The sequence below is a fragment of the Lonchura striata genome, chromosome Z, assembly GCF_046129695.1.
Source record: "Lonchura striata isolate bLonStr1 chromosome Z, bLonStr1.mat, whole genome shotgun sequence".
NCBI classification, from domain to species: domain Eukaryota; kingdom Metazoa; phylum Chordata; class Aves; order Passeriformes; family Estrildidae; genus Lonchura; species Lonchura striata.
The window spans coordinates 60,697,081-60,712,222 of NC_134642.1; the positions used below are offsets into that span (position 1 = coordinate 60,697,081).

Here is a 15,142-nt window from a genome sequence, read left to right on the forward strand (position 1 = left end):
ACATGAATATCTTAATATATATTAATTGTACAAGAGAACACTCTAGATTTTCATAATAGCATTCAGCATGAGCTACACAAAACAAGTATTGCTGCACTCATGAAGTTATGAAGTATGGGTTATGAAGTGAGTTTCAATCAGCATGACTGCTAGTTAGCAGAGAGAAGAGATTACAAAGAGTGTGATGAAGAAAGAACAACTCTGGATGGTATCTTCAAATATCTTAATAGCTGAAAAGAATAAAATGAATGTTTAAAAAACCCCACCAAAATACATGTTAAAAACAACCTTGATGACCAAAAGTCACCAAGGTACAAAGCATTATTTACATAGATCAGAAGTTGCACTGTGACTTGAACTACTTTAGAATGGGTTTTGATTGTTCATTTTTCCTTTGGATTTTAAAGCATGAACAGCTCCTACATTCTGTCTCTGTTCACATGGCTAAGCAACTGGAACCAGTAGTGACAATTTAGAGCTGCTGATGACCAAGTCATTGCCTGAGTATGGATTGCAAAGGGCCATAGTAACAGAAAAGTACACAGTGGGGCCTTGACGAAGTTCTCAAAATCCACATAATTCTCCAGGACCATGGAGACTCTAGATTCTACATCAGAATGGGATATAGAAGCAAAACTGAGCTAATCTACTCTCCTCTTGGGGCTCCATGATCCAACTCACCTTGGAAGCACTCCAGCTCTGGTGTCTGCGAGCCTGTGCTGCTGGACTCTTCCATCTCTTGTCTACGCTGCTGCACTATTCCATCCAGATCAGAATAATCTTCGTTGAAGTCCTGATGGGGAGATTGAATCACAAAAAGGCTCAGCCTTGTTCTAAATTGAAACAATCCAATTTCCTCTAGAATCCGAACAAATGATCAAAGCTTTAGAACTGTTTAACTAGGAACAATCTCTGATATCAACATGTTGAGATCAAACTAAAAAATAAGCAACATAAGATCAGAATTCAAGCTTCATCTCCTCCCTTGTCTGTAAGAAAGACTGTTAAAGTAGACAAGTTGTGAAGTCCAGGAGAAGTTCACAGACTTTGACTTTGGTCATCACATGTGGCTTCACAGCTCTTTCATATGAGTGTTTTACACAGCTTTACAGAGGAAGGTTTGCTACTAGAAACACTGCAAAAACGGTCCATCGCAGACTTTACGTCAGTACAGTGAAATCTGACTGCTAGACAAAGATATGAAGAACATACAGACCTTGAATAAATCCAAAGCGCATGCATGTATATAAACTGCATGTCATGGATAATTATGCTAATTATTTCAACTGTTTTCCAGTATTAAAAACTCATGGAAATTTTAGAAACAGATGTAATGATTTTCTTCAGTTTCTTTTCTTCAGGCATTATAAATAGTACTTGCAATGAAAGATGCCGTGCAACAAAAGAATAAACTTCTAAGCTGTTTACCAGGGGCAGAGTTCTAGGGCGATCAGCCCTGAAGCTGTTTTCTGCAGAAGAGGGATTTGGACTGTTGCCCATGCTTGTATCCTGAAAAAAAGCAGCAAGCACTTTTAACAGGGAACATGAGCAGAAAGTACCATTTCACAGCAAGATAGCAGTAATAATGAATACAAAGCTACATACCATCTTCACTGCCACTAGTACTTACATCAAGATGTGTACAGATAGATTTTAATAGCTTGTAGGTGGTATCTCTGGAGAGTAGTGAGACAAACATGTACTGCAAAATAAAAGTTCCATGACTGTTTGCAAAACAGTCTTCCTCTTATCTATATAAAACTTGACAGGTGATTTTGCTAACCAAGTAACAATTTTCAAGAACTTTTTATGGCAGGAAAAACCTGTGGTCCTTCTAAGCCTACAGCTTGATGTCTATCACACAAACACAGAACAGACACATAGAAGTTAGCATGTAGAACAAGAGCATACTCCAGATCTGTTCTGTCTTTTAAAAACACTTTTCATGCTACATTTTACCTACCCCTTAAAAAAATCCAAACAAAATCCCAAACTTGCTTTTATGTACTGTCCCCTGCACCCACAAAATATTTGTGCAATGAAAATATGTTGTTTCTTAAGCTGCTTATAGGATAATCACATTTTCTACTGATAGATGTAATTACAATTCCCAAATATCATTGTAAGCAACACTTTTTTGTGTGTCTAAAGTATGACTGGTTAGGAAGGAGATACAAGTAAATGGACTAACATTGACAGAGCTGCTAACAAGGAAGGTAATTCTCTGTGCATGCACCTCCTTACTCAGATTTTTCAGTTCCTCTGGTGCTATGAATTCTTGGAAAAAAGGAATGAATGATTTCAGAGAGCATGTGGCAAACAGAGATTCTATTCTGTATTTTCTCACTGAATACCTTGTCCTCCAGGAGTACTTACCCTATCTGTCACTGTTGCTATGATAAGAGCATTTGGCACAAGAAGGGCAGTTTTGGTTTTCTTCAGAAGTGTCACTGACAGCACAGGTATACTGATCTGAAACAACATCAACATAGTGTTGGAATCCCAATACTTGCATACAAATCTGCATCACACTCTTTCCCGAGAGGCCAACCCAGCTACTGGGATAAGCCAGACCTTCACCATTCAAAGATGTCTCCACTGCCCTTCTGATTAGTATTATTTCATGTAAAATAAGAAATAGTAATAATCTGAAACCATACTACCTATTTTTACTTCAGCTTTTATAAAATGCCAATCCAGGTACTAGTTTCCTGTGTCTTCCTTTCCTGATCCTTCTGGCTTTTACAAGACTATGGGCTTAGTGAACTGCAGATCCACAAATTGAACCAATCTCAAAGCTATGTTTCTTTGTTTAGAAACCAAATATTTGAGAACATATCAGACAAGAAAAGCTTGTTGAATAATGAGCATGGAGGTCTTCTGACCACTCACAGATCTGCAACAAGCAGGTGAGCAAATAGCTTGTCCTTCAGCAAGGTTGAAAGACCCAATACTGACACACCTGCTGATTCCAGCTGATTCCTGTGTGTGCCAAGGAGGCAGAATCCATTTACATTGAAAAGTTCTCAATTTTCCTTCCTCCTTTATGTTTACATCCAGCACCATTAGTGTAACATCTACTAAGTTTCAGAGTATTTCACTCCACATATTCTGCATAGGCTCTTCCTGTAAATCCCAATTTACAAAGGTAAAAAAACCTGATTGGAGACAGTGAGTTGAAAAGCCTAGAGATGTATTGAGTTAGGCAAACATAATAATCCTGGATATGTATATAATATAATAATCATGGATAATAACATCCATGATTAAGAAACAGATAATGTAAAAAATATCTCTGGCACACGCTCTCAGAAGTAGTTGAGAAATTTGGAAGCAAGAATCCATAATTTGTTCAGTTAGCAATCACAATACTGAATTAAAATATGCCATTGGAGGAGAATGAAGTTACTCTGTGCAGTTTCTTGTTAGCTTTTGTTCAGAAGAATAACACAAAATCATGAAATGAAAATTTGTACCAGGTTAAAAAAAAAAAAAAAATCTTTGTGGGTAACAGTTTGGTTGCAAGACTGCCAAATACTGTTTGAACAGAACACCTGCTAGAAGAAAGCAGCTTACAATTTTTCTAGTTAGTTCAGTTAAACATTCACCTTAAAGAACTTTAAATCAGAGATGTAAGCAGCATTCTACTGTGTGTAGTTTAGATGGATAACATTACAGTAATCAAAACTAATGTGTCCATTCAGCACTTGCTTACTACACTGTTCCCACAGCATTGGTTTGGAAAAATGGAATCTCTGATCACAAATGCTTTTATCTGGAACAACAATTATTTCAGAATAAAAGGTTTACCTGCAGGTAACATACAAAGTAATTTAAAAAGGTAAAAAAATGTCTAAATCCAAGAAAGACTCAAGGCCAACATATATAGCCAAATTAGTGCTACCTGGAAAGAAAGTTTTTCAATGCCTATTCAATCCTGCAGAAGCAATCTTTTGCTTTTGAATATACAGTGTCTTTACTGCATACTCAAAACTCCTGAATTGCATAACTGTCCCTTGCAGGAAAGCTTTCAGCAAAAAAAAACCCCAAACCTGCAGGTAGAACTCCTGTCAAAAATTAAATGGAATGTGTAGATCTGCTGTTTCTCACAATAAAACACTTTATCCCTAAGCCTATATTGTTTTACAAATTTTAAGCAACAGAAGCTTTGTGTCCTGGAAACTTTTGTCAGTATATCTGACTACTAAGAATGTTCCTCTTCCTGAACAGCTTAATTTCCTCCTTCCTCTCCCACGACAACATTTTTCACTGTATCCCTGATTTTCAAGCTTTTTTCTTAATGGTAGTCCTAAAAGCTGAATGAAGCTGCAAATACACGATAAGGACTATCTCCTTCACTCTTAACTTTCCCCATAATGTTTTCTGAAAATAAGACCAAGAATTGAGTAATTTGCAATATTGCTATTATTACATTTCCAATGTTTATTCTACCCTATCTTGTAAAATGTTTTCGCTTTTCAGCATATATGTATGTATACATTCCTGAATTCAAAACCCTGCTGATAAATAATTTCCTAGTACTACATTATCATTCTACATATTTTTACCAGCTTTTCTACTCAGTAAAGTTCTACAATATTCTTGTACACATTTAGCTTAGTTGACATTAGAAAGCTGTTCCCCAGTTTGAAGTAGTTGCATTTGTTCGTGGTGAACAGAAGATTGCTAGTACAGCAGCTTAAATTTTAATAAATTGCAAAGATTGCTGTTACTAATATTGAATGACAGTAGTCAACCAGTTGTTCTTTCCTTTGTGTCATACTGCTTTCACCAATATATAAACCATCCACATTAACACAGTCTTTGACTAGTAGAATCCATTAATCAGAAATGAACAATAGTCCTGGGCGAAGTAGTGGAACACAATAACCCATAAGATCACTATGGACAATGTGCTGTCAATAATTTTAAACATTCTATAAACCTATTACACTTTATAAAAAGCCCTTTAACAACAGATAGTACACCATCAAAACACTGACCACAGAGAAATGAGATAATCTTAACCCCTAAACTGATTTCAGGATTCAATGCACTGGATTTAACCAGGAAGTTTGTTCAAGGATGCACCTGAAACAAAGAAGCCAAAGAAATCCTTGAAGCAAATTGGTCTGTTTCCCCAGAAGAGGTCAAAACCAATGGAGTTTATGTAAACTAAGCATGCTCCAAAAGCTCCAAATCAACAGACTAAGTCTTTGGTTTTTTCTGTATGCTTATAATTCACTTCAGGGGTACTAAGCTTTAGGTGGATCACCAAGAAAAACCAATTTATGATCTTCCCAACAGTCCACATATCAGCTCTGATCTGCATACTGGGCTCACAAGTAAAAACCTTGTCAACTTGTTTTTCTTTTATCCTGTTTTCTTTCTATGCAAAATGGGACTGCTAGAAGAATCCTTCTGAGAGCTTTGCTACTCAAGCCAAAAGCCACTTTTAGTTCTTCCTTTCTAAATGCCTTAATATGCTTGATCCTTCTCTTCATGCCTCAGTTATAGCCTTGGAGCCCTTAATATTTTTCAGCCTTCATTCCTCCTGCTCCTCTGCCTCTTTAATGTACTTACCCCAAGAAAAATATTTTTGCAATTTGTATTACATGGGTTTGACAGTGCCCTTACTGCTGCTTGTCAGATCCTTTCATCTGTTTCTTTCAGACACAAAGTCCTTAAACAAGAGATTCAGTCTCTAATAATAATACGTTCAGTTCTAGACTATATTTCAAGCATCACTTATAAATAATGATTGTATTCAATAAAACTTGGAAGTACTACTATTCTAGCCTTGCATAATAATTTGAACTTCTGGTGATGAAAAAGTTGTTAAGAATAGCATTACCATTCTATACATAAACATTTTACTAACCTTAGTGTCTTTACCAAAAACCTTGGAATGGAAGCAAATCCAGTTTTCAGAAAGGAATAACTTTCCTTGATACAGAATTTCTTTCTGCAGAGCACAGGTAAAGCCTGAAACAAATAGAAATTCTATAATCTTGAATGTAATAAGAACCCAAGCCAAGCCAATTTGGCTACTGTTTTGTTCTTTTTACAAAGCTATGATATATTTTGGTTTATACCTTTTGAGTAACATTGTAAAAACTCAGAATTCTCAGTAAGTGTAATTAACACTGAGAAGCACAGAAGATGTAATGGGCCTAAGTTTAGACTCAAAGTATTTGAAGGACAATAACTGAAATGAATAAAATGAATAGCAACATGCAACTGGCCTCCAAAGGTCAAAAATTATTTTCTGAGAGAATACGACCCAGCTTCCTATAAACTTTTTACTAACTTCTAGGCAACTGTATTACTTAAAGGTGAAGAGCTTAATGAAAGGTTTTGTCTTTAAACTACCAGCTCTATGGCTGTTGTCTAAACTAGATGTCTAACAGAGATGTAACACATTTAAAGTAATACTGCTTTTACTTCACAAACATTGAGCAAACCATTTCACTCATGAACCTCCTTCCCTGCATTCCTTTCAAGAAACATTTGCTATACATGTCTGTGTAAAATTCCCTTCTTATAAGTACTACATCATTAAAACATCAACAGCGAAAACTCAAGCTAATTCACTTGACTAATGCTGTCTCAAGTACTTCCTTTATTAAGCAAGGTTCAGTACCAAAAAATACTGCATTAGGCTACTCTCCAGGAACGGCAAAGTGGGGTACAATTTCCAAATACAGCAAACATGCAGAAAAGTAAGTTTTCCAAGATTACAACAAAATGCCTATTGCATGTGGATCAAGGCCCCGTAGCTCTAATAACTGGAGTTAAAAGTTTTTAAAATTTAGATAGCTCCTCTTATACATCACCACATTTGCTGGGTAACAACATTATCTATGATCCACAGCCAACAACATGGGATTAATACTTACTTTGTTTCAGTGGCTCATCAATGGGAACATCTAGAAACAGCTTATGAAAGTGTGCGTTTGCCTTCAGCTAAAAAACAAAAAGCCCGACAACAAAACCACACATACTTCATTAGACAGTCTGACAATCAAGTGACCTGCTCCACTTCCTGTCTCCCACACACCTTCCCATTCTGCCCACTTGTTTTACAATAAATCCTCCTTTTTTCCTATGTGGCTATTAAGGCTATATTGTGCTTTACTCAGACTCTTAATACACTGATGACAAAGAAACCTGTGTCCTTATAGAACCATGAACTAAAGTGTTGCTAAATAAAAACCTTTCATGGTAGTTATGTGTTTACTTTCACTCTGTGTAAGCAGACAAGTAGTGCCTTTGTCTTACCTGATTTGAAGCACGTTTTTTCCTTTCAATCTTGGAGTCACTTTTGATTGTCAGAACTGGACTGTCTGTGCTGCTCTTGGTCCTGAAGATTTAAATGCATTTGATTTAAAGCATTAAAGCCTCGCCTCTGTTCATTAGTCTTGGTAAGTTATCAACAGGATGTGCTTTTCCATGGAACATAATAATCCTTCAGATAATTTATCTAATTCATCAAGGATTATGCAGAGATAAAGAGGAGTGTATCTTTTCCTAAACTGCATCAGTCCGCTGAATATGACAGTCTGATGGAGGTCTCCTTTTAATTCACAAGTAGAATTTGTACAGCTCTGGTCATTTATAGTGGAAATCCAACCAAAACCTCAAACAACTTAAAAAAAAACAAACAGGTATAGACAAATTCTCTGTGGATGGCTGGGAAAATCAGTTTTGCCTGTTTTATACAGGAGGAATCAATAACACATATTCTTCAGAAAAACAGAGAAGTAGGACAACTGTTTCATAAATCAGAAAGAGCAGAACACTTTCTCTTAGATCGATGTGGCACAGAATAAATGCATATTAACACACTAATAAAATCAGGTAGCTCTTTTTCAGAAGCCCTCAGATGCAAAGAGAACAGCACAGGACTCACATCACAGGACTCACACTAAATGACCTGAAAAATACGTTGTGGTAAAGATACAGTAGGGAAATAAAGGTGATAAAAAAGTTTCCATTACTGCACCATATGAGTGAAAGGAAGAAAAACCCTGAGTGTCATGGAAACAAAGTAGTAAAGAGATTGTATAGCAATCTGATATTGAACAGCAGAGAAACTAGCTGCGTATCTCAGGCAGTCCCTCATAGAAGAAAACTCTGAAATATGTGAGTACATGTATTTTTGTGCTTATGTAAAGTACAGGTTGAACTGAAACAAACTGCAAGCCTGGCAGAAATCTTATGTTTAGCGTTCACCAAAAATAGTCAATTATAGCATATGAGAGGTAAGACTGCAATGTTTTGGGAAAGGAAATGATAACACATTTCTTCAAATACTTTTCCCTCAAAGATGCTTCATAAAATTCAATTATGTTTTTTAAAATATTTGCCTTGTGGCCAAAACAACAGTGTCAGGCTGATCAGTGACTTTTACACTGACTGTTCTGTTGACAAAGTGAAATGGATGCAAAAGTTCAAGCCATCCATGTGGGATTTTAGCTTCTTTTAGAAGCACTTAAAATGCATTCCAGTTCTCCAACAAAAGAAGAATGAGTGTCTTTGTGGGGACATTAAAAAAATCTGATGCAATATATGGCACAGAGTCCAAAATTAAAACTTATGTCATAGTTTTACCATGGGCAATCAATATTCCAGCATGAAAGTGTTTGGGAAACAGGCCAGGACTAAAACTGCAGCTCTGTTTGACTGCCTGTCAAATTGATTATGAAAGGAATGTAACTAGCAGTGGCACCAAAGAGTGCAATATATTTTTTCCTAGAAGAGGGGAACTAAACCAGCTCAGAGTCTAAATTCTATTTTGATTGCTTGCAATGGGTAACAGAGCAACTAAGGAAGGTGCGTGGATTCCAATTCACTTGCAGAGTGTGCACGCTAACCCTAGGATATCTGATAAATATTGCCACCCAGTCTAACTTTTGAAGTGGGTTGCAGCCATTCAAATTATATTATTAGAAGAAAACTTACAGCATTTTTGACATTACCTATCAACATCAACTTTTTTCCGGTCATCAAAATACTCCATTTCACTGGCAGGGGTCTGAAGCGACACAGTGGGTGATTTTCCAGACTTTCTTTTTTCTTCAGTTCCATTTTCTCCATCTGAACTGCAGAACCAAAGAAATAGAAGTGTGCATTACAGGATTCACAGTAATGCTGAATGCCACAGCAACATGTTGACAATACAGCATATATTAAAGAACAAAATCGTAACTTATATTTCTGTTGAGATCCTGAAAAAATCTTTGCCTACGGACTCGATAGTACTATACATCTGAGCTCCAGTACTGGAATTTCAGCAATGAAAAGCAGAAAATTGAAAGACTGCCATGGATATCTCAGCACTCATAAAATTTGTAGCTCCAGCTCCTGTTCTGAAGATAATGTCTTGTTTAGGAAAAATGCATTCCATGTTCAGTACTTAGATTCAGATGAGTAATGGAAATAAATTTGATTGGCAAGCCATGGAAAGAACATCTTGCATGACAGCACTTGATGCTTAGCAGATTATTTGTGGCTCAATATTGCAAGAGGAAGATGGGTCCTATTTTGCCTCTCACTTCCCATCTTCTGTCAGAGGCCATATTCAGAGTCTTCACAATAAAGGTTTCTCGACACATACAAAAAGTATTTGTTTTATTTTACAAAAGCAGCACTGCCACCACAGTGCATTGTCTTTTCACAGCATGTGCCACTGCTTCAGAAATGTGTGTTATGGACCCAGCGTCTGAAAGCTAAGCAATGTGCCACTAGAGTCTCCCCCTGGCTTCCCTTTCCATAAATGTCCAACAAAAAGACAACTCAGAAAATTTAGGGAAAAAGAGCTGTTATTAATAACAGGGTGTGAAGAATTATGATACTTTAAAATGACATGACAAATACATACACACACTTGCCTGCAGAAACCTGAAGCTTCACAAAAACTACAGGATGCTCTTAGGATTAAAAAGGAAAGCCAAACCATGTCACCCATTATTTTAATGCCTAGCCTGAATGACTCCATTTACAGAAGCCTTCCATTAAAATGTTTAATTTCTGCTATTTTACAGCAAGACTACAGCCATCATGTGACAATGTCTTTACTATGAACAATTTTTTTTCTTACTAAGGCAAAAATTTTGTTAACAGAGGTTCTCAAACTAATTTAATCTTCCTTTAGGAAGGGAACAAAAAGATCTTTTGCTTTTATTACACTCTGATGAGTAAGATCAGAAGATATGCCTCACCTTAATTGAAGTCTAATGAGGTGTTATCCTACCTCACAGCTAAACTAGAACTTATGTCACAGGACAAATGCCAGGATTCTCAAGGCATCTTATATTCACATAGAGCAGTTATTTCCATATCTAAGCCTTCCTCAGCACCCTTAGCACTCCCCACCACAGGGGCACTGAATTCCTACTCCCCAAAGTCACATGTTATTACTGTGACTTTCAATCCTTTCAATTATACACAAAGACAATAAGAAAAAAAACCCTATTATTTCCCCATTGGATCAGCTCTGCCTTGACCATGAATCATCAGCTTTTATTTTCAGTCAACATAAATGACAACTAAATAGAAAATTCATGACATTCAAGTGGAACCCAATCTGCCTAAAAAATCCAAATAAGCAGCTTTATGCTGTTTGAGATTCTAAACAGACAGACAGACTACCTACTCAAGGTGCTCCCTGCAAGCATAGGGGAGTTTGCATTCCAAAAATCTCCAAATCCTGAAAATGTCTTATTCACAGTCTTGCTATGTTTCTATTACCCAAATCCTTGGACTCCAAGAGTGGCCAGAGAACACCAGAAATGAATGGGATAAGGAACAGGGTGAGGCAAAATTGCCAGGTTCAAAAAAAGCAGCTTAGCATTGAAACTCCCAAGTGAACAAAACTACCTAACACAGCATTGTTTTTAAGATTAGTTGCTTGAGCCTGAAGCCTGACTGGTGTCCATTACTGCTTTGGTCAGACTGCTACTCTCACATGGCAATGCTACCAACTTATCAAGGAGGCCTGTCTCATGTCTCTGTAGTACAAGTATCTTTTAAAAAAACCTGTAACACAGGTTCTACCTCTCACTTACATCTGTTAGTGTGGTTAGATGCTTTGCTGCTGCTTTTTTAAATTACAATTCATACTCCCGTTCCCTCATCCATTCTTTCTGTTTTCCCTGCTAATTTCTACTAGTCATGAATCTCTAGCATCTGAACCTATTCCATCCAGCTGCTTTCAGGTGGCAGAGAGCTCAGCCATCCCAATATGCTAATCCTGCTAACAGCTGTGTGAAGGAATGCTGAGCTAACTTGTGCCAACCTGCTCACCTCTCCAGGATGCCTCCTGAGGACAGCAGTACAGCTGTGAGGAGACTCACCCTATTGCTAGTGAGCAATAGGGTATATTCCTACTAGCTGATACAGTTTCACCACGTCTATCCTTCACCCTATATCCTTAAGCCTCCTTTACATAATGAAAAACTGATAATTATAGCTCCGCACAGCAGATGTTTTCTAAGTATCAGAAGAATGTTTCCTTCCCTAAATCACAAGTAAGTTAAAGCACTTCTCACATTCTCATGAGTGAGCTAGTACTCATAAATGCTCTGTAAAAAGAGCACAAAAGTCAGGAAAACAACAACAAAGTCAGGAACAACAACAACAAACAGATTAAGAGCACTTAAAATCATTGTAGTGATTCTCACTACAACTGTTCGGAGTAGATGCACATAAAAAACCCCTGGATTTACAAATGTCAGGGCAAAGCAAAAGAACTTTGTGACACTGTGACCACTGAAATGAAAAAAAAAAAAAAAAAAAACAAACCCAAATCTCATATATTCGGTACTACTACCAAGCCGATTAAAATAATAGCTAAAAGAAAAGAAGTTGTCTCTAGTTTCCAAATAGAGAACAGTTGTCATAGGGAATATTTTCAAAACCAAGTCCTGCACTTACAGTGGAATCCTACACTGCATCTAAGCTAGTTAACATAAACATTAGTTGTGTTTATGGGAAAGTGCTATGAAATGCATAAACCAAGGTAGTGGGCCAAGTTCCATTCTAATGTAGTTCAGAAACACATTATTCATCAATAAATTTTAAAAGCTAGAGGAACTTCACCTCTTCTGATCTGAATGGTTTCTGGGAACACAAACAGCAGATGTATGTCAAGTTCCTTGTATTGCATAAAATTCTCTGAACTCCAAACTTTCTTGCTTGGCATTAACCTTCATTAGGACCTGAAAAATTCAGACTCCCTGTGTAAATTACCACATTACTGTACCACATTAATGGGAATTTTTCAAGAGGAAAAAGATTAAATACATTAATCTAAAATAGCAGCTTTGCCTCTGTTCATTTCAAATATAGGTTGAGTAAAAAGCATTGAACAAAAACAATGAGAGAGAGAAATGGTAATAGGCCAGAAACAACTGCTGTCTTTGACAACCCCAGTACTGAACCAGACACAAACACTTCTCAGGCATATACAACAGAGACCAAAATTCCAGAACCATATGGTGGTTACTGTCTTCAATTCCCTGCAACCACAAGAATCCTACTACAAAGCTTCCTCAGGACACCAACACTACCTGGTCTGCCTGACAACTGCTCTAGAAGTTCAGAAAACACAGTAAGTTGTGACAAACCAGTTTGCCAGTCCACACACTGCGGATAAGTTATGTAGGAAGAAAAAAGACCTGTTGAATAATCAGATATGTTAGGTATATCTTCATTTGTTTGCAAAACTGGACTCAAAGCATATTTCCCAAGGGTTTAATGTAACTCAGCATTAGTGCAATGCTCCTTCTGGGGATGGAGCATACATATTAGATCACCCTGTTACCTTAGAAGCCTTGTTGGTCCAGTTTCAGTTGTGTTATACAAAAAGGATTAATTTTGCAACAGCTGTTAGACCCAAATGATCAACCCAAGAAGTCGGGGAATAATTTCTCCCCAGATGTCTACAACCATGCTTGGTACAACTAATAAGAAAATATCGATCGCAAATACAATGACATTATGTATCTTTTGGTTCTGTTTGATTGATTAGGTAGCTGTTGGCAGACTGATAGGATTTGACAAAAGAATCAAGGTAGTGTGAACCCTTACATGAGTATGCAGGTAAAAGACTGTGTTAACTTTTATAGAAACTTAAAAGTCAAAGGGACAGACTTCAAATGTTTAAGGATCTCAAATAGACTTTGGAAGGTTTTTAAAAGCAGAGAATATGGAGCAGATGAAAAGACTTATCTAGGCATTGTCCAAAAGACATACCAGCAACATGCCTCAAGCAGAGATGACTACAAGAGGTAAGATGGCATGTACCAATGCTCAGAAGGACATTGTTCAGCATGCTGCAGGTCACAGGTCTCTTCCTAAGCACTCAGTTTCCTTGACCTATCATGTGCTTGCGAAGCAATCATCTCCAGCTACCTTTTACTAAGACTAAAATCTTAAAGTTTTCTTTCAGAAGAGATGTCCCATCATTCTACTAGATATTTTTTCTATGCCACCCCAGTCTGAACAAACCTCTTTTGCCTGTGTAATCAAATTCTGGAGTGCTTTATCTGATGAGCTTGCATTCATACTGTACACAGTTCAATTACTTCTCACCTGGACTGAAGAAAATACTTTCTGCTGTCCTCTCCATACTGGAAAAAATAGCAATAGCGCTCAAATTGAGGATTTAGGTGCTGTCTGTACAATCTGGTCACTCAGAAGCAAACTGTCTCCTTGTAGCTTTACAGCCATGCTCTAGTGTTCTGTGGCACACAGCCACTGTTTATATGAGATAACACATCTCCCAGAAACAATTTTGCAAAATGTTGTGAATTAATCTGCTTTGAAGACCACATACCATTCTTACCATGCAAATGGACAGCTAGACACTAATTATCATTAAGACTCCCAAATTATCAAAACAGGCAGAAAATGAGCTACAGCAACTCTAATCACAAAGGAGCAGAAAGCTGCTTAACAGCTATAATAGATGTTAGATTGAGACAATTGTATCCATTTGGCATTTGTAAAATTCCATATATTTCGTACACAGCTTGTACTTAAGGCTGAACTCTGAAGAAAAGAAAGCAGCTGACTGTGAAGTACACAACTTTGTATGTCTTTTGTATAGGTCATCTACAGTCAACAGATGGATTTATACCAAATACAGAGAGCAGCAAAACATTAATGATGGTGTGAAGATGTGAAACCCTGCATGAGAAGGTGTGTTTGCCAGTATGAATAGGTATGAACCAGACTGAGATTTAATTTCCTCAGGTTGTTCAAGGAGCAGGCTAGTTCTTCTCATGAGATCAGAGTCAAACACGGCATAATGGAGGCAGTTACACAGCTGCGCATTAACTGTGTAAAACATGCATATGGATGGGCACACTTGCACATACACCACGTGCTTCTCTGGGCATTTCTAGGATGAAACACATCTGTAGGCACAGCTGAAATCTTGATGTCAAATAGCACCAAAAAAGAAATGAAACCAATTGTTTAGGACTTCTTCAAAATCTGAAAATAATTTTATATATCAAGTTAATTAATTGCAGAAATGCTGCATTCTATTCCACATCTATCTCTCAGAAAACAATTACTCACCTGTGAATAGTATCATATGTTTGTGTTGCAATGTCTTTATTAAAAATGCAAATGAAATTTTGGAGTCAGTACTGAACAGAAACCCCTCCAACACTGTTGAGGACAGAGAAAGTCAGGTTTTTCACCACGGCTGAATAGGCATTTCACATAATAACTAGATCAAGTTTCACAGTGCCTTACCACTTGGACATCAACAAGATCACTGTGACACTGCAGACGTCATTAGCAAGTATGTAAATTCTCTGCTCTAAATACCATCTATTATTAACTGTCTGTATTCCCTGTCTAATCAAAACCAGACTGCTATCAAGTTCCGCAGTGGGAAAAAAAAAAAAAAAACAACCCTCATAGAAGAATTCCCTGTGCTCTGAAACCAGAGACACTATAACAAGATATTTTACTAAGTTAACACTAGAACAGGAACACAAGCCATTTAGCTCTCTTGTCTTCTCAGGAGTTTCCATTTCATATATCTACTCCAAAACCCAAAAGCTCTTTCGTATGTATCTTCACTCAACTCCACAAGACTTCCATAATGCAATTTCCATGGGAG

At 37.2% G+C, this 15,142-nt stretch overlaps 1 protein-coding gene across 3 annotated transcripts in view; it reads right to left on the reverse strand.

The window, feature by feature from the left end:
* The window catches only part of GRAMD2B (GRAM domain containing 2B), a 40,842-nt gene that overhangs the window by 7,876 nt on the left and 17,824 nt on the right, over positions 1 to 15,142 (reverse strand). For all 3 annotated transcript variants that reach the window (XM_077790261.1, XM_021525006.2, XM_077790262.1), the window contains exons 2-9: positions 8,982 to 9,104; positions 7,282 to 7,363; positions 6,900 to 6,966; positions 5,882 to 5,985; positions 2,377 to 2,472; positions 1,631 to 1,702; positions 1,429 to 1,509; positions 682 to 793 (exon numbers count right to left, since the gene is read on the reverse strand). In XM_077790261.1, the coding sequence (XP_077646387.1) occupies positions 682 to 793; positions 1,429 to 1,509; positions 1,631 to 1,702; positions 2,377 to 2,472; positions 5,882 to 5,985; positions 6,900 to 6,966; positions 7,282 to 7,363; positions 8,982 to 9,104 (737 nt within the window). The remainder of the gene's footprint in view (positions 1 to 681; positions 794 to 1,428; positions 1,510 to 1,630; positions 1,703 to 2,376; positions 2,473 to 5,881; positions 5,986 to 6,899; positions 6,967 to 7,281; positions 7,364 to 8,981; positions 9,105 to 15,142) is intronic.